We start from the raw sequence: 27,533 nt of genomic DNA, 5'->3' as shown, positions 1-27,533 counted from the left end.
TCAAGAAGTTGGCTAGATTGGCATATTCAAGGGAAATTAATTCTAAAAGGGTAAGCAGATGTCAATACACATTGGCAATTGCGTGTAAATGCTAGGTTCTATCTGATAGTTTGATCATCCTTTTTGGACTTTGTCACCCATGAACACCCCAATACTTTCCATCCCTTAATAGGAGTTGGATAGGTACATAGAAAGGAATCCCTAACTAGATAATCTCCATTATCTATAGATAATTCCATGTTAGTTTTCTATAGACTAAAGCTGAAATTGATTCCTGCATCTTAGCCACTAGTATGGAAACCTTCTCATTAAATCACAAACAGAGCATTGAGATTTATGACAATTATACGTAGACTTTGCTCCCCAAACCTCTCATGGGCATCTTGGCTTTTGAAACACTCATGTGAGTACACTTTAGCCAAACAACCCACTTTCGTAAAGTATGCTTTGAGTAAAAGGAACTATGGACTAGCATGTTAGTGCATTTGTGTACTATGACTACAATCTATACTTTGATGCTTTTGCTCGGGGAAGTTACTATATGTATATCCTCTACATCACATGTGTTCAAGGCCTATTTATAAATATCCTTATCTGTGAATTTTTCTTGAATAAAACATAACCCTTTTCTATTCAATCTGTAAATAACCCCTTTATATTACACCCTTCTATATGTAAAAAATGTATAAAAATGGTAATTTAAAAATACCTTATTTTGAACCCACGTGATGCACACATATATTCATGAGTAACTTACCCGAGTGCTTTTGGCAGTGTGCTTAGAGAACATTTGTGACTTCTTCTTTGTAGACCAAGAACTATTTTCAGATGTCTATATGCTACAATACTTATTCAATTTTGGGTACATTATTGCTAATGTCACAAAGGTTGGTTTATTTGTTAATGTGACATAGATTGGTTTCAGTAGTGTACCGTATGTAAGAGATTGAAAAGCATTCTACATACAACATGTGGTTTCAAAAACCTCTACTAAACCTTACGGGGACTCTCACTTTATAAGGTTGGCATCAAGACAACAAATGATGTGACCATTCATGGACATGCTCTTACTTTTCCATAAGCATGTAGAATCTTTGAGCTTAGATCCTTTGGAGAAAGTTAGGGAAATAATTATACTGCTAAAGCCAATAGTTGCAATTTTAGGAAGTCTACTTTATGGAAGGCCATTGAATTAAGGACAACTTTGGAGCCACATGTAAGATATTATGTGAGTCTCAACATAAGGGGCTTTCAATACTTTGAACTTATAGAAAATATGCATAGATAAGGGGATCTATACTTTTGGAGCCACATGTAAAATATCATGTGAGATCAACTATGAGGGTGGTTCATATAACTAACAAAGATAGATGAGTGATCTATCCAAGCTTAAGGAATATATAAGTAGGGGTTGTAATAACACTTTATAAACACATGTGGTATAAGGGATTCTAAGGTATTGATTCCACCGAGCTTTCTTCTTCCTCTAACCCATGTGAAAATTTGGAAGGTTTAAATAAGGATTTTCATAATGAAACGAAAAATTCATAATAAATTGAATAGCAATGTTAACCAATTGACAAAATAAATCCTCAACCTAGATTTAATAATGAAACATTGGATAAAAATCATTTGGGATAATGTCTCCTATTGTTGGGATATATTTTCTCTGATTTCTTGCCACCAACTTCAATGTTTAAATATTGGTCAAGAATAATTTAGGGTAGTATGTCTCCTATTGCTAAGGTGTATTGCACTTATTTCTTATCATAAACTTGAAGGTTTCACAATTGAGGTCCTCTTTTAGGTGGTCTCAAATCAAAGTTGTTCACAATTGCAATCGCATTTTTGTGGTGCTCATATTTTCTTTTGGGGTCAAGACATTGAGCTTATTGAATTGTTTCCATCTTCTATGCACAATGAGACCTTGATCAACACACACAGTTGCATTTCTTGATTATTAGTGTATTTTAATTATTACAAGTGATTTAGTGATTTTAACTCAAATGACAACATAGTATCTTAATGAGTCAATCAATATACTTTTGAAAGTTTTACTAAAGTACAATCTACACCAATGCTAAGTTTCTCTATGATAATTGATGTGATGTAGAAGATGCTCTATGGATTAGGGATTTCATAATGGTGTAGTCATTGTTCATTGTAAAATTCAATATTCTCTTGGCCAAACCAAATGGATATGCACCATAACAATCTTTGTTGTTTTACAAATTTACTCTAAAGCCATCAATTGAACTCACCATGGAATACTCTTCCTATAATGACATAGAGATTTCATAATTGCGTAGTCAATATTGTCCTTGTAACATTTAGTCATTGTTCCTTGTAGCATTTAGTATTGTACCTGTCTCGTTCTTCAAGACTATCATATTGTCCCAGTGCTCATGAAAACGTTTTTCCCGTTCAATTGGAAAAAGCTCCTTCTTTAATGTCCACGTTTGAACTTTCTACTCTATTTGGACATGTGAATAAGCCTTCTCCTCTTACTTTACATGAGCTTAGTTTCTTTTCTTGTCTTTAGTTTATACATTGATTTCCAAAACATAGTGCATATCCCCACTTGTAAAATTTAAGATCATTTGGCTTGCAATGATAATGGTGAAGTTAAAGTTGATTGAATGGTGAGACAATGTGTCTTGCCAATCAACATGTATCTTTTTTCTTTTGATATTTACATCCACCCTAATTGTTGAAAGACTACACACAATGTTGTACAAGCTCATTTATTAGACATTAGGTTCTTGCCTTTGAATGGATGATGAGGCCTTTGAATTTTGCATTTGGTTGGATTTTGGTCCCCAGTCCATCCATGTCTTTGACCATAGCAATGCTACATGCTCAAGCCTTCAACATTCAATGACAAGTAATAAACTTTAACTACTACTCAAGTATTTCTACTGCATTGGTTGCTTATGGTATTCTTATGCTTTGAGGGGGACACATAGGGATCAAATAAGGTTCAATATTTTGATGGTTCAAACTTGCTAAACTAAAGGGATGTTTAGTTGGATCTTATTTTGGAATCAATTTTTTGTTGCATATTTGTAGTAATCCATAATGTTGATAAAGATGGATTGCGTTTTTGATTGTGTTTCAATTGGTTTGTCAATAATTTATTGTGTGGTGGAAGTTAGTCAAGACTAAGCATACGATAGGGGTGAGATTGATCCTCTATCTTTTAGGTTATGGGAGGGACTTGATGGAAGGTGTAGGCTTAAAACTTGCCATTTATTTTCTTTGCAATTTTAGCCTCTCTAGTTTGACATAGCAAGACATATACTGGTCTACAAGATAGGTTTAGTGAGGTTATCCTATATAGAAAAATTTCCATACATTTTGAGTTCATTTGAAATCTAGCCTCTATATCTACACTTTCTACTTTTAGGATTGTATTGATGTAATTTAACATCCCCCTAATGTTTGTCCCTTTGTAATGGAATTTCCCTATATGTTCACTTTCCTCTTAGGACTTTATAATCCTATGCAGAATAAATCATCCCCTACAAATTTGTATCTCATAAAACATTTGCTTAATAGGATACATTTATAACAAGTGATATGTCCTAGGTTCTTTTCCATCCTCTTTCTTAAGGTATAGGTTCCTAAATCCTAGTTGAGATGACATAAAGGACTTGTAATAGACACAATTAGAGTCAAAGTTCATAGGAAGGTATCAAAGTTTTTATAATGTGGTGCCTTCCCGATATTTTAATTATGGTGTGGGACATCATCCACAAGTGGGCATTTCATCCTGTAGGATAGCACATTGTGTAGCTCCTCAAATGTGGGGATTGAACTTGAAGCCTCCTAGAATGCATGCACCCACCCTAACCATCTGAGCTACCACTCATTGATAGGAAGGTCTCAATGTTGGATGATTTAGGGACTTTGGCAAGCTTCCCAACACATCACACTATGACAAGCTCCTTACTAGTGCTTGTTGATGATGTATGGTGTGATTACTAAGGAAGTTATAATGTATATAAATTATGTTATATCTTTCTTATTCAAGGCCATGCATCCTATACATAAAAGGTACATGGGTGACACTGGGCTATGCAATATTGCCATTTATCTCCTAGTCCCTTTTGTTGTGGTAATTGCTTGCAACTACACAACATAAAAGCATGTGCACATGCATATTTTAAAAAAAGAAGTAACTATCACAAGAATAAAGAAAGATAATAATACCAAAAAATAATTAAACAATGTGCATAGATTATGGAAAGATGCCACATAACTTTCCATTAGGTGCCATGAAAATATCCTCATGCATGTGTGTAAGCACTCTGCATGTATTTATGGAGTGAATACAAGTTTTTACATAAGTTAAAGAGAGTCATAGACAACTTAGGAAGAAGAGGGAAATGGAGAGATCCTTTCCTCATTGAGTATAATAATAGTTAAAAAAAAGAAGCTTATTGAAATGACATTGCACAACCACCCTCTTGGGCATATGCCATCCAAATGATAATTTATATTATACTTTTATTACATACCTTATAGTTGAATTACAATTGTTCTTGTCATTTTCATCTTCAAAATAAAATCAAGGGATCCAAGATCAAGAGTTTGTGGCCAAGCATGATTTGAATGTGTGTTTATAATCCAAGTTGGCAATGCGGTGGCACCATTATGGTGGGCCCTATATACTATGAAGAAGAACTTCAAACTACACTTTCCCATACTAAGGTACATGGAATCAAAATGCATCATAAGAATTTTGAGGCACTCAGAAAAAATGTTCCTAAGAATGAATATAGGATCTATTCACACATATGTAACATAAGGGATGTGCCTAATTGCTAGAACACAATTTGAAGATATAGTAATAAGACATCCTATGATTCTTGAACATTGAACTACTATAGTGAAGATTGATCTAAATTGAATAAAACCAAGTCATAGGGTTGAATGCTATCATATAAAATTCTAGGAAAACATTGCCAAATGAGCAAATAATGATTAGTTTCTAGAATTAAGAAATTAAAACACACATTAGATTAAAAACCTATAGATAGCACATACATATTAATTGAGATTGAAAGAAGAGTTTTTGTAGGGTAAACAAGTAAAAGAGATTTACCAATTGAGTTATACTAGTGAGTTGAGGTAAATTGTAATAAACAAAAGTAAACTATGACGTGTTATCCAACTCAAGTATTTCCAAAATTGATTACATCTAAACACATACTACATCAAGTGTAAACCATTATGACTCTAGTTTTTGATGGCCATGGTTTCATGCCATCAGTATTTGCCATCAAAACACACATTGTTAGCACATACAAATTAATTGACATTGAAAAAAGAGTTTTTATAAGGTAAACATGTAAAGGATATTTAATGATTGAGTTATACTAGTGAGTTGAGGCAACTTCTAATAAAGAAAAGCAATCTATGATGTGTTACCCAACCCAAACATTTCAAAAGCTGATTACATCTAAATACACAATAAAATCAAGGAAAACCATTATGACTCTAGTTTTTGACGGCCCATGGTTAAAGTTCACGCCACTGGTAATTGCCTTCAAAACATGCATTCAAATGAGTATTATACTCGGGGAGGTCAATCATAAATATATGTATGTATCACATGAATTCAAGATAAGGGATTTTTAAAATACCATTTTTACATATTTTTTACATACAGAAGGGTCTCATATAAAGGGATTACTTACAGACTAAATAGAAAAGGGCTTTGTTTTATTAAGGAAAAAATAACAGATAAGGATATCTATAAATAAGCCTTGAATGCATGTGATATAGAGGGTATACATATAGTGAATTCCATGGGGTATTATATCACCATTTGTATATTTCAATATACATATAATGATGGTAGTAATGATATGTACTCTTGCATGCATAATGACAATGTTAAAAATATCTATAATGGAGACTTTCCCTTTCTCTACTCATCCTAGACTATGCTTCAAGCTTGTTTTTTATTGTTTTCTTGCTTTCCACAAAGAGAGAGAGAGAGAGAGAGAGAGAGAGAGAGAGAGAGAGAGAGAGAGAGTGTGTGTGTGTGTGTGTGTGTGTGTGAGCGAGTGAGTGAGTGAGTGTGTGTGTGTATGTGGGGTATACAAATGGTTACCTTTATGATTGCATGTATTGAGCATATATTACTAGAAGGACACTACCTCCATGTAGTGGATGGACTAGTAGATCTTCCATTTCAATCTCTTCATCAGGCCTATATTGTTAATATGAAATTATATTTATCATAGTATTTTATCAAAATTCACTATGAAAATAAGTTGATTTTATTTTTATTTATTAATAATTTTTTAATTTACAGCATGATTTGTGGTCAGCTATCATGGAAATATTAAGGGCAAGGACTTTGCATGCACACATACACAATGGATTTATTTTTGGTTGTAAAGCTATTTAGAATAGGGTGTATTAGATTTATTTACACAAAAGCAAGTTGTGTGAGAAAAGGAAAAGAAGAACACAAAATGATGTCTTCAATGTATTTTGAGCATAAAATCTTAATTCAATTATATAAATGCATGCTTGGGGAAGGTGCTCACCCATGTATGGGGGAAGATTATGTGGATTTATTTTTCTCTTGCAATTTGTTCTTATATTTTCTCTCAATTTTTGTCTACTGTATGATGAAGACTAGCAACATATATTGGGCACTTTGAGGTACTTTCCATATACTGGGTACTTTTAGGTATTTTCTATTATATTAATTTTCTCTCAAAATATTTGTGAAGAGTTAAAAAAGACTTAAAAAATAAATATTATTTGAAGGGTTAGGATTAGACATAGGAATTATTAGCTTATATAAACAAATATGAAAATTGAGAAGAAGAGTGATGGATTAGAAGAAAAGTAATTGATGGTTAGGTAACAACCAGGGAATAAAAAGATAGTAATTTTATTAGTAAATATCCTCAAATAGAAGGGCTTAAACACATTATACTAGGCTTCCAATGGGGCTATATCTCAAGTAGGTATGTACATGGGTATGTGAATTCAAATCCTCAATAAATCCGTTAAGGCAACCTTGAAAGCCATCTCCAAAAAAAAAAGGTATAGTAGGTTATTAGTGTCATGACCCTAGTCAAATTATTTTTCCCAAACTTCCTCAACATACAGACTATATCCCAAAGCCACTTTGCTTTATATGCTTCTTCTTCCCATTTGACTTTTGCCTTGCCCTTCCCATTTCAATGTGCATATATAAACTTGGAACCCATTGTTAGAGTCTATTAGATGCCTAACATGGCTTAGATAAGAATAGTCGTACACTTTCTTTTAGCATTTTGAACATTTTTGTTTGGGATCATGTTTTTCATTAATGAAAAGAATTAGGGGTCATAAGATCTTGACCCTTATGCAACATATTGATTAGGTTTAGTGATATTGACATCTAGTTTGTATGAGGATTAATCCAACAATTTAATCAAGAATTAGAGGATATCTTATCCATGCAACAAACTAAGTTGGCTATTAGATGGCAATATCACATTGCCTTGGTACACGTATGATGTTATGGGAGGTTTGCTCCTTCCTAGATAATTGGACTCATGCAACAACAAAACTCATCTTTGGTGTGAAAGTCATTAGAAATCTTGGATGTGATGTGGATGCTCAACAATTTCCTGAATTCCAAACAAACTGATATAGAAATGGATTTGTCCACTTGTGTGCTTCCACTATGAAGCTTTGATGGTAATCTAAGAGATGATAGGTGAAGAGCTTTAAGCTAGCTAAAAGAACTCTGACTGGGTGAAAGGTAGATTGATGTCGGTTTTGGAAGGGTCTTCCTTTTATAACCCATGAAAGTAGTCTTATCAACCTATCTGACCATCTTATGAACCTTCCCTAGTCAGCTAAGGAACATTCTAAGAAATATTCCATTTATCCTTGTGCCACAGGTGCTAACTCTGGATCTTTAGGTTGTTGGCCTCCTTGAGACCCCCAAGCCAAGGGCTACTTTTGCAGCCCCTGAACCCAAAAAAGGGATCCTTGATAACTCCCTTGCATTACTACCAACTTAAATACTCTATCTAACCAAAAGGTTAGATTGAGAAAAGTCAATGGTTCTGGTTTTCCTCGAGTATAATTAGAATCTACCCGACTGCCCAGGAAAAAATCTAAAGACTTTCATCTTTGTCATCAAGGGAGTCCAAGGAGGAGTTATCTATACCAATTCTGCAATAAAATCTTAACATTGAGGCTTGCCACAATCTCAAGTGATCTGGACTGGCCGTCTTCCTTGCAAATCAATTTGCCTCAAGGTTGAGCATCTAATGTGGATTTAAAGAATCTAGAACATGAGGATTTTTAGATTTAGTTATGGCTCATATGTCATCAAGGTGTCAAGAGGAAAGAGCCAGAAGGGAAAGAAGGCATGTTAGAGCTTCCCATGGAATCGGATCCCTCGTCCCTCTGAAGTAGCATCCAGCTCCTCTGTAGAATACTCCGCATGCAAGGATGTAGCAAAGCTACGAAAGAACTTCTAGCTTGGGACTAAGGAAGCACAAGAGGCCATGAGGTATGCAACACGTTGCTGACAGGTGGAGGCATGGCCAAGAAGGTCTACTTTTGTATGCAACAATAGAGATAGAGAAGAGAAGATGAGTCAAAGAGGAGACAAAGAAGAGAGAATCTAAATCTCTAAAGATCATCACTTGGTGCTAGAGGATCCCTCTCCATAGTCGCTACCATAATCTCGACCTATTTGAAATTGTGCCATTTTTGTTGGCGGCCATCTCTATTCATCACGATTACTCTCATTATCCTTTCCTTTTATTTTATCTAAGGTTTGAAAATCCTTATCTCTAAAGACTCTTCACACCAATCATTTCTCACACTAAGCTTTACTTTCATACACACTCAAATTGATTTTCTCTTGTTTGCACATACATAAAAAGTGCTTGAATCCTTGCAAAAACTCATTGAGCATCTATGTCATCGAGTGTTTGTTGACACTAACATTGCGCATCCATTCCAGTATTTGTCAAAGCATTTTGTAAAAGTTATTAGACACTGACATTGAGTAGAAAACACCAATCGGTAAGACCTTCCCACATTAGAAATGATTGGCTTGCACTATGCACAAAAGCATGATGTCAAATCCAATGTCAGGTCAAATCCTATAAATGCTTGTCTATCTATTGAGCGAAATAAATTCCCAAAAATCATGTATCCCAAAAATTATGTCATGAATGCCAAGAAGAGCTTGTCAAGTCAAAGCCATGCAAGCACAAAGATCATGTCAAGAAGACTAAAGAAAAAAGAGAAGTACCATGCGTCAACAAAGGGGACAATAATCACAACAAAGAAAAAGAGCACGAAGACCAATAAGGATGTTACCAAGAATGCCAAAGAAGCATGAAGAAGATAATTTTTTTGTTGCTGAGTCAACAAGGAATATTCCCTAAGTGGATCATGTTTTTCCCCTAGTGGATGTAAAAACCCTTACCAAAATGTAAAGTTTCAAGCCTTAACTTGACTAGGTTGCCAAAGAGCTAGTCTCCCAGGCCATGTCATCATGTAGGGGGGGTAAAAGCCACGAAGGGTAGAGACTCATCATTTGAAGGGGGGCGTTGAGAATAGCAAATGATGCTTGATATGTATGCCCATAGAGGCTGAATGTGTGCCCAAAAGACGCTTGCCCATGAGTGGCTTTGTATGAGAGATATGACAAAGATGTATGCTCTAGAACCTCTAGGAAGAGATGTCCAAAATCCCATAAGCACAGAGAGGAAAAGTGGTACTATCCAAAAAGCTGTAAAGGCATGTACTTGACACTCATTTCAATGGAATGGTACTTTCAGTTTGAGTCATTCAAGATTGTGTTTATGAGTCCAAGCTAATTTATCTTCGAACCTAATTCACTTGAGTTACAATCTCTTCCCTTTATCATGTTTTGGCTCTATGATTTGCATCCACCATATCCAACTGGCTCGAGATCCGTGTCTCTTGACAAAAATGACATGCTAAAATAAGCAAAGAAGAGAAACCATTGCAAATATTCAAAGAGGACTACCACTTGTGGAAGGGTTTGTTAGCGATATTGATAAAGAACACATCCTTTGAGCAATGAACATGAATAGGTTCAATCAAACTAGAGATAGATCAAATGAAAGGCGATCTCTTTGATTTTCAAGGGTGCACCTTAAAAAATTTAAGTGCAGCACGTATGATCAATAGAAGGATTGTTTTATTTGACAAAATTTTGGTAACTTTACAAGATTACTTTTATAAAGGGGGGTTTTACATCGCAAGTTGGAAAAAAACCATAAGTTTCTTAAGAAAAGGGGTCATATGTATTGAAATTTTTAATACCCTTCGAATACATGTATTATAGATTGTTTTTGGAAGCTGCACCCCCAAGCCTTGATTACAGATTAGCCATCCCTTGGAGATATGCATAGTAGAACAATACAAGGAAACTCAAGATACAAGCTAGCTATGTAGTATTGTATATATATATCAAACAATAGAGATATTGGAAGGGAAAGCATAGGTAGAAGGATCTCTCTGGTATGTGTTTTGAAAGGGATCCATGGAGATAAGGGCTCACATTTTGGCTCATATCTAATCTCATAGAAGCTCTTTCAAAGCATGATTCTTGTGGTGTAGATGCTTGTAACGAGAGTGACAATGATTGTGCATGGGGACAATTCATATATCCACATATCATGAAATCAAGGTGTCTTATATGTACATTTTCAAATATGTAGGATATGGGAAGTTTTATTGACAATCATGCAACTCAGGTATACATTGTTGTTAATTTCTTGATGACATGGAAGGAGAGCTCATATGAAAAGGAAGAAGCGGAATCTTTTGTATTTGAGTCTTAATGAAAAATCGAGGTTCAATGTAAAATGAATTGCAAATATTTCAAAGCTCAAAGAATGTTTAAAACCTTGAACTTGGTCAATTTTCTAACTATAAAAATGGTAAGCACATGTAATTTGGTTCAAAAATCCCTCCAAAATTGAGAGTTAAAAAGCTTGTAATATGAAAAGTGTTTTTCTTAAATACTACATGATTTGAATAGTAGGCTAGTGGAAAGTAAGAAAAGAGACTAGAATTGGCTAAAATAGTTCATACATAGCAAGTGATGGAGAAGAAAAGGTAGGATGGGTATAGTTTTAAATCGGCAAGGTAGATAGAGAAGACAATGACAATGTGTGTTCTATGAGGGTGGTGATAAATGCAAGTTTGAGGCATAGGAGAGGTCATTAATAGTAATCATAACATGACAAGTAGATGCAAGAACATTGTGAACACCAAATCCTTGAGATAATGGCAATAGCTAATAATGAGAGGGTGAGATTATTGAATGGATTGATGTCATTATTTCATTTATTTTATCTTATATGTATATATACATAGCATTGAACATGTTTGAGTGTCAATCCAATATCTAGACAATTCACATAAATAAATTTCAACGCTCCCCCTTAACATGGATTTTCCACATAAGGAAGATTATATATTGTTTGGAATGTAAACTATTTCTACATTGGGTTTCTCCCAATATTCAACAAAGCAAAGGCTTAATCTACCTTATTAATCACCAATGCATCCATATTCCAAAACCACTACATATATGATCATGTGGTATGATCATTCTACCCAATAGGGTTGTGCTCTTGGGTAATTAGAAGAAGGCCCATAAAGTTATCTAATTCCCCCAAAAAATAAAACTATGGGAAAAGAAGGTGCTTCTAGTGCAATGAGTTGGAATGTTTTCATGAGTAATGTTCAAACAAAGGGAACAATGCAAACTCAAATGGCCAAAATAATCCACAATCAAGGGGAAACCATAAGTAACAATGTGGGATTGATCTAAGTGGAAAGAGTAAGGAAAAGATAAGTAAAAGAGTGATGAAGATGGCAAAAAGGAGAAAAAAATTGAAGATAAAGATTGATGAAGCAAACACCATATGCAACAATAGAGTGATGATGTTGATGTTTTATATCTATCTATTTTGGTGATGCATTCATTGTTGCTATGGATGATGGTATGCTTTGGAGCTGGAGCCTTGATTCAAGGCATCCTTTCATGTTACTCCTCAGCTTATGATGTAGATAGAAAAGAATGTATCTATTTGGGCAATGGCTTTGCATGTATAACATTATCACAGTGGGAGATATACATCTATCACTTGCCAATGGTTCCTCTTTTGTACTTAAGAATGTCTAACATAAAGAAAAGCTTGATTTAACATTAGATGGTTAGATGATTATGGTTATCATATTGTCTTTAGTAGTCACTTTTGAAAGATATGAAAAGGGTCACTTGTTGTTGCTAGAGGGCCAAAGTCTCTAGCACTCTGTACTCTTTTTGTGTGGTGGAGGTCACATGCGAATGATAGAAATGAACCTTTTTGCTTTTTTGTAGTATCTTTCTTCTTTCAAAATTTTTGACTTTGAAATGTGTCATGAGTACTGTGTATATGGAAAACATACTAAAATTTCACATAAGAAGAGTCTTGGTACATAGAAATTTGAACCCTAGGGGATGAGATCTTCACACCAATAGTAGTTAGGATAACCATCTTCATAAGGTACTTGCATTGGTTGCAAAGGAGGGCATGGAGCTTGTCTAAATGGATGCTCAAACAACTTTCTTGCATGGGGATTTACATGAGGATATCCACATGCAATAGCCAAATGGGTTTGTTGTGTAAGACAAAGAGTAGATGTATGTAAGCTTCATAAGAGCTTGTATGGATTGAAAAGAGCTCCCAAGAAATTTTATCATAATTTTGATGCCTTCATGAGGTTTGAAGGCTATGCAAGCATTGAGATAAACTACTATTTATGCAAAACTATGATATGCTTATTGTTGCGAAGCCAATATTGGATGTAAATGCATTGAAGAAAAGGCTACATGAAACATTTGACATGGAGGATTTGGGGAATGTAGGATATATTCATGGCATGTGAATTTTGGGAGTCATACATGAAAAGGTTATATTTTTGTCTCAAAAAAAGTACATTAGAAAGGTACTTGAGAGTTTCAACATGGAGAGGGGGAAGGCTATCAATATTCCATTCCCTCCACATTTGAAACTTATCCAAGAGGAAAGATGAGCAAAAGGCTAAAATGGCCAAGCTACCTCATGCATCTAGTGTTGGTAGCTTGATGTATACTATGGTACCTACATGTTTAGACATTGCTTATGCAATGGTAGTGATTACTATGTTTATGGAAATACCCTAGTAAGAAGCATAATTTGGGAAGTGATAGAGTTGTGAGGATTTTCTTTGGAACGAAGAATGTACTTGTGCTTGGGTATGCAAACACTAATTTTGTAGGGAATGTGGACTTAAAGTCTATAATAGGTTTTTATCTTCACATTCATAGGAGGTGCAATCTCATGGGTCTCTCTACTAAATAAGGTCAAATATGTTGTAGCCATAGAGGCATATAAGGAAGCTATATGGCTTACTCGTCTAATGAAAAGAAAGTTGTCTTAGGCTCATGCACACATCTAGTATATGTGCAAACTTGTGTGTCTATGTATCTATATATATGTCTCATGTGGAGCTCCTAATAAACTTGTTAATAGATGACATTAGCCAAGTAGGAGAGAATCTTAAACTCAAAAGTTTGAGATGGATGCTTGGGGGTTCACTATATGTAAACCCTCCATATCACATGGTTCAAATCCTCCTAAAGAATACCCTTATTTTGTGAACTTTTTCTTTATTAAACACATCCCTTTTCTATTCAATCTATGGGTAAACCCTTTATATGGCACTCTTCTTATGTGAAGAATGTGTAAAGTCAATATTTAGAATGTCTCTTTTGTTAAACCCATGTGATACACATACATATTAATGAGTGAATCCTCCCCCTCCCCCCCTTCTCCCCAATGGGATGGTGAATGATTCAAATGCATTGACCAATTGGTTCTTTCAAGTTGATTTTTGATAAATCTATTAGTTTAAAAAAAGGCAACCGTATTCATCGTGATATATTGTCCTAATTTAAACACTAGAACATAAGCATAACAATAATTCATGACATAATCCAAGGTCATGAAAATGCACCTTCCTATGCTATTTGATTCCTTGTTTACCATAAATCTCTCTCTCTCTCTCTCTCTATATATATATATATCTATCTATCTCTCTCTCTCTCTCCCAAAAAAAAAGTGTGCTAGGAGGGCTCATCTTAAATATGCAAGCCACATGTGAATTCATCATGATGGAATTTAATTTCCATCAGTTTTAAATCTCCCTCCCTCCCTCTCTCTCTCTCTCTCTCTCTCTCTCTCTCTCTCTCTCTCTCTCTCTCTCTCTCTCTCCCCCCCCCCACACACACACACACACACACACACACACACACAATCATTTAGAGAAGATTCTTAAGGCACATCCTATAGTGGTTCTCCACATTAACCTTGTTGTAGCAAATCAAGTCCCCTCATCTTTAAGTGGACTATGTGAATTTGGCCAAGTCATGCTACCTTTCTTGTCCAAATCAGACTCACCCTTCATACATTTCCTACCACAACTACTTGGAATTGTGTAGCAAATATTACATGCGCATGTTTTTTCTCTTAATTGCAAATGGTACAAAGTTGAACTTCCTTTGGCATTGATGCTTGAGTTATAATCCATTTTGGATACTATCTCAACTATTTATTGTACTTCTTTTAGTCATGAAACTTTACATTTTGTATTTGTTATAAGTCTTCTTTGTTGACATATTCATTGGGATTTCGACATTACACAACTCTCTTGGTTGCAATGTAAGAGAAAATTGATCTATCTTTAATCCCTTTCCATCTTCTAGTACACTCTATCGTATTCTTCTACAGCTTGTAAGTTATTCTTAAAAGTCAATTTGCTTTATGCGACAAATTTTTGTATTGGTGAATATTTTGGAGTGTGTCCCTTGTCTAGGAAGCTATCATTGTTATATCTTTCAAGAAATGAAAATGGATGTGTTTCTATGTTTGCCATTGTGACTTCTCCTTGAAAACATGTGTATGTACAATGATGAAATCATACTTAGAAATACATCCACATTTACCTTTTTATGTGTCAATAAACCAAGTGCAATAAAATTCAAGTAGACTTTGATTAGAGTGATAGACAACCTTGAATTAGATTAAGGCACGTACAAGCTCAATTAAAGTTTGTCAACATGGAGTAAAATAAAGAAGGAAATTATGCTTTAATCAAGTGGATTAATTTAGATTTCAAGTATGACAAAGAGAATTGCTATTCATGCATGTGAAAAAAAGTAACATGAGGAGATTAACTATAACCTAATGAGTATTTAACTATCATTTGAATGATAAGCCATAGAGGGTCCACCTTATAGAACATGTAAGATACCACATGAGTTCAAAAGAAAGGGTATTATATTTAGTAAAATTTATAGGATTATACTTACAAAAGAGATTTTTGAATTACAATTGAAAAAAAATGTTGCAAGTTTAGTAAAGTAAAAGAGGTCATTTGATTAAGGCCTTATAGATGGACTCCTTGGGATATGGCCTAAGGAGTATTGAAGCTTGGAGTGAATGACTATGCAGGTTTTGGTACCAAGTTCCTTAAGTACTACCTTCATGCTCATTTTTCCATCTATAAATACAACCATATTGCTCACGTTTCCCACTTTAATATTCTAGAAAAGGACCCATCTTTGTAGCTTTACATATCCTAAACTTTATGAATAGGTGTATGTAAACTTTACATGCCATGGGATACTTTTTGATAATGGATTCAAAACACACTAGCCATAATATAGTCGTGGGTATGTTAACAAAAGTGGGGTTTATGTCACAATAGGATATGTTCCATAAACATATGGTGTGCAGTTTTTTTTTCCATAGAAACTTTTTGTAGGTTAATCCATAACCTATGGAAGATGGAGACAAAGTTTCTTTTTAACCCCAAGACATGTAAAATTACAAAACTTATAGATATTGTGATTTTTAGATGACATTCATTTCAATGTTTGTGTATTCTCCTCTCCTACACAAACGTCCCTATTACCATAGATGGTGAATTTGAGCAATGTCCTTGTGACAATGTAAGGGCACTTGAAGTTGACATGCCCATCATTAGGAGCATAAATCATAGACCTCATTGTTATACTTGTGCCATAAGGTGAATGGCTCCCCAATGTTTGTTATACTTAAACTACACACTATGTGGCTTTTAAACTACACACTATGTGGTTTTCCTTTTGTAAGCTATCAAAATTTGGTAGGACCAAGGGTCATGGAGGTAACTTTATTGTGATTGTGACATATTTGTCTTTGCATTGCATCTTCATGTTAGTTATTGGCTCATAAATATCTATCTACTTTATGAACTGTTGATAGACTATGCATGAAATGTTTGCATTGTACTTGAGTTATGCAAGATTTAGATGCTTGCATGTACCATTTACATGCCAAAAGATGCGTTGAATGGTTGTTCTCTGAACACATGATGTTCAAGATCAATAGCAATCTGAGGTACTTTTAATAGGTCAGTTTTTGTAGATTCTCATTTGCTTTCAAGCCCCTCAAAGAAAGCTACCCATTTTCATAACTCACTTCTTATCAAGTAGTACATGAGAGTCATAAGAAGACATGGCACTTTGAAAAGACACATAATTAACCACATAAGAGTCAATTCGATACTTAGAGTGTACAATTCATGTCAAGTTGAGCTCATTCTTGAGTAAGCATCCTGCAACTTCTATCCTTTTAATAGACCCATTCAAGAGTCAAAGTAGAGCTAGATCTCATGAAATTTTCTAGAGAGCCTCAAAAGTCACACACATCAGAGTCCTATTATAACTGAAACCCATCTCCATCCAAAGTTCAAGTTTGGAGGAGAGCTTCAAGGTGACTTGCAGAAACGTCAAAAAACAGCTAAAAACTTCATCATTGGAACCTTTGAAAGTCTATTATTTGGGGCAACAAGGCTCAAGAGGACTAGGGGGTCCATGGGGTTGATGAATTTGATCTCTCTCTCTCTCTCTCTCTCTCTCTCTCTCTCTCTCTCTCTCTCTCTCTCTCTCTCTCTCTCTCTCTCTCAAGGATGATGACCGGGGGAGACCTACATCTACCTACATACAATCTCTCCATATATCTCCACACACACACACACACACACACACACTCTCTCTCTCTCTCTCTCTCTCTCTCTCTCTCTCTCTCTCTACACGTGTGTGTGTGTCTTTCTTATTAGGGGGCCATCATGCCATGAGTCATTGAGTTGTTACTTGCCAACAAGAAGAGTGAAGAAATTTAAGTTTGTGTCGTCGAGCACGAACAAGGCAGCTCTACTAGCACATCACGCATATTGTCTCTAGAGCTGTCGACCCCCTATATTAAGAGAGAGGACCCTTGGACTTTTCGTGGAGGATACAATCTTCTAGTAGAGTTCTACCACTCATTATTGAACCGCTGCCACTTGCAGCTTTGAGCCCAAGGAAGGACTTGTTCCCCACCCACACACACACACAGACAATCTCTCTGTCTCTGTCTCTCTCTCTCTCTCAACCAACTTGTGTTGATAAGCATCCTGCAGCTCAGAAGAAGCTGCCGTTTGCATCATAGTACTCGTAATAAAGTTAAGTCAAGCTGAAGTTGCAGCTTGCAGCTGCTAAAGAAGCTATAAAGAGAGAGAGAGAGAGAGAGAGAGAGAGAGAGAGAGAGAGAGAGATGCGCCCTGCAGCCGTGGTCTAATCTGTGTATCGCTGCTACTGACAATGGCCAGCTCCAGTCACATGCAACAACAGCACCACCATCATCACTATATCCCAGTAGCTTACAGCGAGCCGCTCGCTGCAGGTCGTGTCCTATCATCGTTGTCATCATCCTCATCGACATCATCGTCATCGTCAGCTCCGGTGCATGCAGATGGCCTGCAGCTTGATTTGAGGCTTGCAATCAGACCCAACAGAACTACCACAGCGGAAGTGTTAGGCGATCGAAGTAACGTCCCTGCAGCAGGGCATTTAGGGTTGGGCCGAGGTATGAATATTGCAGAAGGGCCAGGGTCATCACGCGGATTGATCACCATTGCTGGGGAAGGGCAAGGGCTATGTCGATTAAACGTTGTTGCCGAGCAGCGGCATGGGTTGAGTCCCAATGCTGCAATTGTTGCAAACGGCATTAAATCCGAGAGAAGTGGCGATGGGGATGATGATGATCGCCATGGCAGGGATCCTATGGAAGATGGGGGGTGCAAGAGGAGGAGGGTTAATTCTGTGTGCAGAGAAGGGGATGGGCCGGATGAGAGAGGCTTACAAAGAGAAGGAGGAGGAGCAGGAGGAGGAGAAGCAGAAGAGGATCAGAGGAAGGGTGTGGATGATACACAGCCGGGCGGCGGCGGTGGCACAGATGGTGCAGAGCCGCGCATCTTCTCCTGCTTCTTCTGCTCCCGCAAGTTCTACAGCTCTCAGGCCCTGGGGGGCCACCAGAACGCCCACAAGCGCGAGCGCTCCGTCGCCCGGAAAGCACCCAAGCCACAGGGGCTGCCGCACGCCGCCGCCGACAGCGCCGCCTGCGCCGATCATCCATTGTATGTGGTAGAATCCCTCAGCAGCAGCAGCAGCAGCAGCAGCCACCACCATATTGGGATCAGCAGGCCATCCAACCTCGCACGCTCGCTAGGCATCACCGCGCATTCGCTCGTGCACACCGCCGCCGCCGCAGCAGCTCCGCAATCATTGGCAGCCATGGCCGATTCTCACAAACTCTTCTGCAGCAGCAGCAGCAGCAAGGATGACATGCATCAGAGTCATAATCCTCGGTATCACCCACATGGGACCTCCATCCACGGTAGAGCTTCTCTGAGTACTGAGCCCTCTTCTAATTGTTATGCGAGGCCCAGCTTGCCTGCTGCAGGGATGAATATAATGCAGGCAGGAGTGGCCAAATTCGATGGCCTGCATGGCTCCCAATATGGCAGGAAATTAGGGACACCATTGATGCAGTCCTCCATTTTCCCATTCAGTTATGTGACCGATGAGTTAAGTCGACCTAATGCATTCCTTGCATCGACAGGAGAGGCATACGAGGTTATCAATGGTGGCCCAATAGGCTGGACTGCAACCCCCAGCCTTTATCATCGCAGTATAAGTAGACATAATGATGTCGATGAGGTGAAGAAATCCACCGCTTGCAATGACACAGTTCATGGCAATATCAATCATGGCGACATAGCTGAGGCAACTGGCTTTGGATTGGATTTGTCTCTGAGACTATGATTAGCCATAACCTACACATTGACTTGATGTTATTTCAAGCTGATGAGGGTTGTTCTGTGTGAAGCTCTTTTATTCCATGGTTGAATCGGCCTCTATTACTCTCAAGCTCATTTGCTTATTGAGCGTTTTTTAAAACCCAAAGGCCTTTTTTTTTTCCCCGTGGTTTTATGGGCCGCTGCGACTATCAAGCTCCTTTCCTTGTCGAGGGTTTTTTTAAATATAGCGGCCGTTTCCTTCATGCCATGGATCGGCCTCTAATTTGACCACTTTTGCTCCTTCTTGGTGGAGATATTAGCAGTTGCCAATAAGGAAAAATAAGGTGCTACCAGATTTAGTAGAGGCACAAAAGAAATGCAACAAAGTTTCAAGGCAATGTAAGGACATTTGAGACATCTCGCATAGGCCACTACTCAGGAGCATAAACAACATGCTTGCTTGCTATAAGGAGCAGACCTCGAGCAAACACAACAACCACATGGTTTGATCGACTAGTGGGCATATCTTTTTGTATGGTTTGTCAGAATTTCTAAGAGTTACATGAACATTGGAAACGATATTTGATGGGGCCTAATCCTACATCTTCACATGGAAAACCACATGGCGTTCATCCTTCAATTCTCTTTAATTTGTGAACTTTTACCCTTTGCTTTTGGACATTGAAATTTTCTTTCTGTTTCTCTATAACAGTTTTTAGCGACTATTGCAAATACAAGGCCATGTATGATCTTACTATGTTGCCTACATTTTGGTTTGTTTGGTTTTCAAGTTTGTGATGCTCCCATGTACTTTTGTAAAATGCTCAATTAATTTTGCAATAGAAATCCATAGTTGTACCACCTAAACTTGAGTGGTTTGCCTCCCCTTGGTGTAAGGCTTCCATCATGTATGTTTTGACAAGCAATTAGAACATCCATCGAAACCATATACCAAATAGAATATAAATGAAAGTGCACTATAGTTGATGGATGTATTCTTCTAGCATACACGTTGGTATGGGCCACATTATGAGTGTTGAGTACTCCAAAATGTTAAAGTACTTTTAGGTACTAGAAACCTGTTCTAAGACTCCACCATTGGTTACAAGTGATTAGCCATGCATAGGTTCTATGTTTTAAGATTCCATCATTGGCACAAGCAATCAACCATGCATTATAGGAACTATGTAAGGCACATGCACTTGTTTGAACAAGTTTCAATTTATAAGATGAGTTGCAAGAATTTTGCATAAAAGACAACTCAATAATTATAACTCAAATACTTTAACTAAATCCCTAGAGAAAATGCTTATTTTGTAAAGTCAAAAAAGCCGGCACATGCACTTGTTTGAATGAGTTTGGATGTATAAGATGAGTTGCAAGAATTTTGCGTTAGAGACAAGTCAATAATTATAACCTAAATGCTTTAACTAAGTCACTAGAGAAAACACTTATGTTGTAAAGTTTAAAAAGCCAATTATACATGTAGATTCTAACTCAATCAGTTTGCGAATGTCCTGGATGAAACGTACCATTAAAGATCTAGAAGATATGCTTAAAAGATCTTTTTTCGTCACACATAAGCAATGAAAAGTTACTAACTCTAAAATATCAAATGTAATGATTACTTAGTACAAATGTAATAATACTCATGCATGCACACACATGCACACATAGAGAAAATAATGGATCTAAGTTGGTCTTGCAGGTTTGCTTGTATAAGTAGTCCATCAAGGTTTTGCTTGTCTACATAAGGCTCAAATACTTTTTGTAGTGACAATGATATAAACATGTTGATAGCTCTTCCATAAGACTTATATGAATTGAAACAACTTGAGTTCAATGATGATTTATATGATGAAACTCATAGTCCACACACACCTTTATCTTGCCATTATTATCTATTGATATAGTTATTAATGAGATCCACTCAATATGCTTGGTCTTAGATGAAACCTTTCCTAATTGGTTTTTATAGTTCATCTTCACCTTTCCTAGCATACTTGATAATCATATGACATAGATTGGTGGAAAAGTGTGCTTATGGGTTGCAACTATCTTGAAGCTGGTGGCTTGGAATAAGATAACTCATTTTCTTCCTAAGGATACTATCAATTTTGTCAAAAGGGATGCCTTGATTGCTTTTGGATGATGTAACAAATTGTTTGGATGATGTATCAAATTTTTTTCGCTCAGGGATCGTGTATAAGAAACCCTATGTATCACTCATATTTAACAAATGTCGAAAAAAATCCCAAGTTACATGCTATAAGATGATAAAATGATCCATCTTCTTTAAGAAATAGATTTTTTTTCAAAGTTTAAATAGAATCCCCCTTTTTGTAAGTTTAATTATATAAAATTAATTAGAATTTATTCAATAAAACACCCCTCTTTTTCAACTCACATAATAGCTCATATTTTTGGAACTACACATGCAATATTTTTTCTCATTACCTTATCCCCCCCCCCCCCCCCCCCATCTTTTGACATTGGTCATTCCATGCAAATTTGGTATCTCTACACCCTCTCCACAAACGTGTGCGCCCGCACACACACACACACACACACACACACACACACACACACACTCTCTCTCTCTCTCTCTCTCTCTCTCTCTCTCTCTCTCTCTCTCTCTCTCTCTCTCTCTCTCTCTCTCTCTCTCTCTCTCTCTCTCTCTCTCCTTTTGCATTGTTGCTACTAGAAACCCATATTCAAAAAGGGCTTCTAATATTAGGATGTAGTCCTCTCAATCAAAAGTTGTTGAAGTAGTTGACCAATGAAAAAGAGTTAAAGTGCACACTATATCCCCCCGTAGAATTCCTCACACTAACATCGATTGGGGACTCCCTTGGAATAACCAAACTATGTAACCTAGAACTACTTTAGTCTACCTCTCCTAAGGGGAAGCTTTGCCTCAACCCCACAAGGACATGAAGTAGGACCTAAATTATTACTATGGCCTCCTATCAACATTATATAACATTAGGTTGAGGTGACCGCTTTGCTGTTATCCCTCAAATTGAAGTGAATCATTGTTGCACTTGGTTAAAAGAGAGTAAGAAATAAGGGGGAGAAATATGCATTGACCCCTTTACCCATAAGGTATAGTCTTGACTCTGCCCCCCCTAAAATAACATTGGTCAACATCTAGGATGATAAGGTAGGATAGTTAGCATTTAGTCCTTCCTAGCTTGTTAGATCTAATCTAGAGTTTCTATTTTTCTATGCTCTCAGCTAATGAGACCACCTTGCCATAGAAAAGATCCATCAACCATCCACTTTTCTCAGGGAGTAGTTTTAGTTTTCTAATTATCCTAATACATTTTAGTTTGACATATAAACTTTAGCTTGGTTAATTATCCCATTAGACATTGTTTCTTCATGTAAGTTATGCAAAAATACAAATACAAGGGAAAACAATCCTTTTGAAAAGTAAAATATTTATTCAAATTTATTTTCTTTATTCTTATTATAATAATTGTTTCACTCCATGTTAGGACTCCATTTGAAAGCCAAAAAACCCAACAAGTATGTCCTTGAGGTCTTTTGGGAGATCCAGTGAGGGACTCGTAGGGGGTAACCTAGTCCTTGAACACCCACCACAAGATTATAGCCAAATCTCACTTAGCTCCTTGGTGCCTCCTAGCTAAAATGACATGTCCTTATGGAGAGATGATGGGTAATCTATCTCCTTGGTGAAGAGCTAGCGCAACTAGCCTTGAGGGGTGTTGGATAAATTGTTTCTTAGAATCCAAAAATAATTCTAACATTGCTTTCAATGTGACGAGTAGTATGATAATTATACTTATGCATAAGTGTTTTTCTAAACCCCCTAAGCCTACAAGCATATGTTTCACTTGATGTAAGTCATGGTTTTAATATTGGGTATTTTTAATGAGATACCTTGGATTGGTCTATTTAATTCCTGATCTAAGGAACAAGAATGAGATGACACTTCTATTTTAAGCATAGAAGGAATTCCTTGTTTAAAAGATCTAAGTATAACTAAATTTGTTTCAATTTAATCAATGTAATTTGCTAGACAAATTTCTAGCAAAGAGTCCATGTCTTTCTAACCCTTGCTAGCTTTAGAGATTAAACTCTTCATACTACTTAATCTTATGAGATAATTAGGATAGTAATAATCCCTAGTTATCTTAACTTTCTTGAATTTTTCAATCGCATAAATATTTCTTTCAAAAGGTAGAAGTTACCTTTGATTTTAAGAAAAAATTTCTTAATCAATTATTTTAGTCTTGTAGTATAAACATCAAATTGTTTAGAAATTTCTAAGCATAAACTAGGCACCATCATGAGAGGGTTATTCCTATTGGAATTTCCTCCCAACCACCAATGTTTTTTGTCCATCTACTTGACTCTTAGGGTGTCCACAAGGATCCTCAGACTCAAGTAGTTGCGATCTATGTTTTTATTCAACTAATATTTCTATTATTACTGTATTAAAAATATTTTACAAAACACAAGGATGACACTTGCACTTGAATTGGTGTGATGGGAACATCATTTGTACACGGCACTTCTCAACTAGCTCCATCATTTTGGGGCGATCTTGTGCACGCAACTTGCCCTAGCACTCCCCTTGTCTCACTTCTTCTTTGGGTCTTTGTCAGTCCTTCTAGGGTTTCTGCATCCTCAAGTCAAGGCTTGTCAAGGTAGAAGGATAAGCTCAAAGGAAGCATAGAGTTTGGTTAAGTAAGAAGAAAATCTTTGCTTGTGAGGAGTGAGCCTTGGTAGTAGGGTAAAATAAATTATATAAGGTTTTTAGATGCTGAATTGGGAGTTCTTAAAAGTATTCGTGGACGGATTTAGAATGGAGAGTAGGAAATGCAGCAAGGTAAATGTGGTAGTTAGAGAAAATAATGATAGGGAATGGAGAGGGGGTTGGTATTGATAGTTTGAAGGCCATTAGGTTGGTTCTGACAGTATACAATGAAGTGAGAAGAGTGATTTCTAGGGGCAAGGTGATTCCTAAGGAGCGAGATGAGATGAAGTGGCTTGACTCTCCAAGTTCTTGGCATGTCCCTCTTCACTTCCTTTTTGTCTTTCTTTGTCTTTGTGACACACTCTCTCTTTGTATCTCTTTCTCCTTATCTCTCTCTTTCCCTATTTCCCTCTCTCTTTCCCTCCCTCTCCCTCTCCCTCTCCCTCTACCTCTACCTCTACCTCTCCCTCTCCCTCCCCCCCCCCCTCTCTCTCTCTCTCTCTCTCTCTCTCTCTCTCTCTCTCTCTCTCTCTCTCTCTCTCTCTCTCTCTCTCTCTCTCTCTCTCTCTCTCTCTCTCTCTCTCTCTATGTGTTTACCTCTAGTGTAATGTAAAATTTTATGTAGCCTTTCAAATCTTATGGCTTAAGGCTTTATAGCCTTGGCAACTCTTCCCTTCCCTCATACTTTATAGCTACGCCACTGCCCTTACTTTTCTTGTCTCTACATGTCAAGATGGTTATTCTTACTAAAGGAATCGAGATATCCTTGTATTGAGAGAAATAGGGAGTATTCTTTACATAGAGCTTCCTCATGAATCCAAGTGGCATTCTCTTCAAGATAGTCATTCCACTAGATGTGGTATTCCTTTAAAGTTCTATTTTTAAGGATTCTCTCCTTTACACTAACTATTCTCTTAGGCTAGAGCTCATGGACTATTTGGCTTGACAATACAATTTGTTGGCTATCTAGTACATGATTGGGGTTGGGTACATAAGTCTTTAACAAACTCACACAAGAAACATTGTGGATCTTTAAGTGTTCGGGAAGTTGCAACTTGTATGCATTGGTTCTTAGGTAGTTGAGGATCTTGTAAGATCCATCACCTCTGGTAGCTTAGGTGTTTAGGGACATAGTTAAGCCTCATCACCTCTAAGATTCTCCCAATGATAACTTCTCCTAACTACATTGAGTGTCTTGGCATATCTATGATGTTTTAAGAATGAAGAGTTGTGTGCTTTCTAGAGTAGCATATTCCTCAATTGATGACTAGAGGAATGCATAATCTTCTCTTAAAGTACACAAGGTCTTCCTCAATGGAGGTCTTGGTACTTAAGTTTCAACTTAGGATCTTGATACTTAAGTTTAGCATCCATTCTTAACTATTAATATGTAGGGTCTTTTGTAGCTTCTTCTTTTTTCATTTGGATGATGGGGCTTAACTTGGCATTTATACTATAGTAGCTAGTGATTCTGCCCTTGAGGGTTTTTCTACAATGAGAGCATTGATACTATAGTAGCTAGTGATTCTTCCCTTGAGGGTTTTTCTAAAACAAGAGCATTGAGGAACGCCTTATGGCTTAGAGCATCGAGAAGTATATTTTCCTTTCCTAGACTCTATTTAATCTCAAAGTTCTACTCTAAGACTTCAACCCACCTTCATTGGCTTATGTTTAGATCTGATTGGGCAAAGATCCATTTGAAACTTTTATGATTTGTCACCAAGATGAATTTCTTTACAAGCAAATAATGTCTCCATAACTTGAGAGCATGGATCATAGTCAATAATTCTAGGTCATAACTTGTAGCATAGTTTCTTTCATGTGTCTTCAGCTTCCTTAAGGAACAAGCAATTGGATGCCCCTCTTGCATAAGTACACAACCCAGTGTGAGAGAGATTGCTTTTGTCACAACCGCAAACCCTTAGTTTAGGCTTGAAAGCTTTATAATGGGGACTACGACTAAACTTTGATTGAGTCTTTCAAAGATGGATTGCTCAGTTGGGGTCCATATAATGTAAGTTTCTTTCTTTAGTAGGTTGGTGAGGGTTGTGGCAATCAAGGAATAATCCTTGATACAAACTTGGTAGCATCCAGTCAATCCTAAGAAACTTTGCACTTCTTTTATTGTCGTTTGGGGGTGGCCATTCTTGTACATCCTTAACCTTGGTAAGATAAACTGCAATTTCTTCTTTTGACACTTTAAACCCAAGATACTTTATCTATATTTTGAAGAACTCAAACTTTTTCTTCTTAGCATTAAGCTTGTCCTCATTGTTTCAAGTTCAGTGAGGAGTTATGACTAATGTTCCTCATCTTTCTTGGAATAGGTCAAAATGATATCATAGAAGATAAAAACTAAATTATTGAGATAAGGTCAAAAGATTTCCTACATTAATATGATGAGGGTCACAAGAGCATTGGTTAGTCTAAAAGACATAACAATAAACTCATAGCATCCATACCTTATATTAAAGGAAGTTTGGGAATATCTTATCATTTTATCGTTATTTGGAGTATCTAAGCCTCAAGTCAAAATTTTCAAAGATCCTTGCTCTTTGAAGTGGATTGGGTAGTTGTTCTTAATTATGACCTAGTTTAGCATGTGGTAATCGATGCAAAGAAGAAGGGTTCTACCTTTTCTTTTTTTGGAAATAGGACTGGGGCTCCCTACGAAAAATTACTTGGCTAGAAGCAGAGTCAGAAGCCGTGATAGAAGCAGAAGCGCATGCAGAGGCAGAAGATCTGTTCTTCTCCTACATAGCCTCTACTGAAGCAGAGACAGAGCCTCTAGAGGAAGAGGATGAAAATGACGAGGAAGAAAATGAAGCAGTTTATGAAAGTGCAGATGAAGAATTCCCTCTGATAGAGGATGATCTTATTGATGTCCCTACAAAGACCTTAGAGGCCGAAGATCTCCAGGTGCTGGATGGAATGACTATGGTTCCATTTGGGTTGATCAATGGACCACAAAGTATGCAAAATCTGTATAAGCAATGGATTAAACGCATAAGGATTAAGTTCACCAGTGGCTCTTGTTGCCCTAACCGTTCAGTCCAAAGAAAGGATGATGATGATGCCCCCTACCAACAGAAGCTAGAGCCGTCAGGCCTCTAGCAGATCCGTGCTATGTGACATTCCTGGATGCATCTTCTGAAGATGAATCCCTAAGTCCAGAAGAAATTACCACTCACACCGAAGCAAACAAAGCTCTGATACCCTTCCAGCAACCTAAACAGACAAAGGAGTCATCTGTTCAGAATGGAGAAACTCCTCATATTAGCTTGATCTCATGGTCAACTTCTCTTTGAGTTGGAAGTTCAATTGATTATTCTAGAAAAGTGCCTACATACTCCTTTATCCAAGAAGATTCCTATTTTGATTCCTTGTCTTGACTAACTTGATTGAGTTTAATTAAGTATATGAGTGATCCTTTTCTTAGCCCTTGCATTATTCATGAAGCTTTGGCTAATTGGATTTTTAGCTTACCAACTCTACCTTGAGTAATCAAACTTGTTTTTTTTTCTAAGTTTTAGGATGAGAGTTCCACTCTTCCATAATGGATTTGAGCATAATTGGGAGTCAACCAATCCATTTC

General features: G+C 36.9%; 1 protein-coding gene across 1 annotated transcript; it reads left to right on the top strand.

Moving 5' to 3' along the window:
- The first annotated feature begins 17,200 nt into the window (after positions 1-17,200).
- LOC148023284 (uncharacterized) lies at positions 17,201-20,161 on the top strand. The gene has a single exon (XM_087696322.1). The coding sequence runs from the start codon at positions 17,735-17,737 to the stop codon at positions 19,235-19,237; it is 1,503 nt and encodes a 500-aa protein (XP_087552448.1). The 5' UTR covers positions 17,201-17,734; the 3' UTR covers positions 19,238-20,161.
- Positions 20,162-27,533: the final 7,372 nt, after the last annotated feature.

The sequence above is a fragment of the Lygodium microphyllum genome, chromosome 16 (assembly GCF_053477565.2).
Source record: "Lygodium microphyllum isolate KBCC chromosome 16, Lygodium_microphyllum_v1.1.10, whole genome shotgun sequence".
Lineage (NCBI taxonomy): Eukaryota > Viridiplantae > Streptophyta > Polypodiopsida > Schizaeales > Lygodiaceae > Lygodium > Lygodium microphyllum.
The sequence above is the reverse complement of the archived record's forward strand: the minus strand, read 5'-3'. Positions and strand labels throughout refer to the sequence as shown.

Excerpts from the sequence above, each read along its gene's own strand:
- LOC148023284 (XM_087696322.1), top strand. The coding sequence starts at position 17,735 with ATGGCCAGCTCCAGTCACATGCAACAACAGCACCACCATCATCACTAT.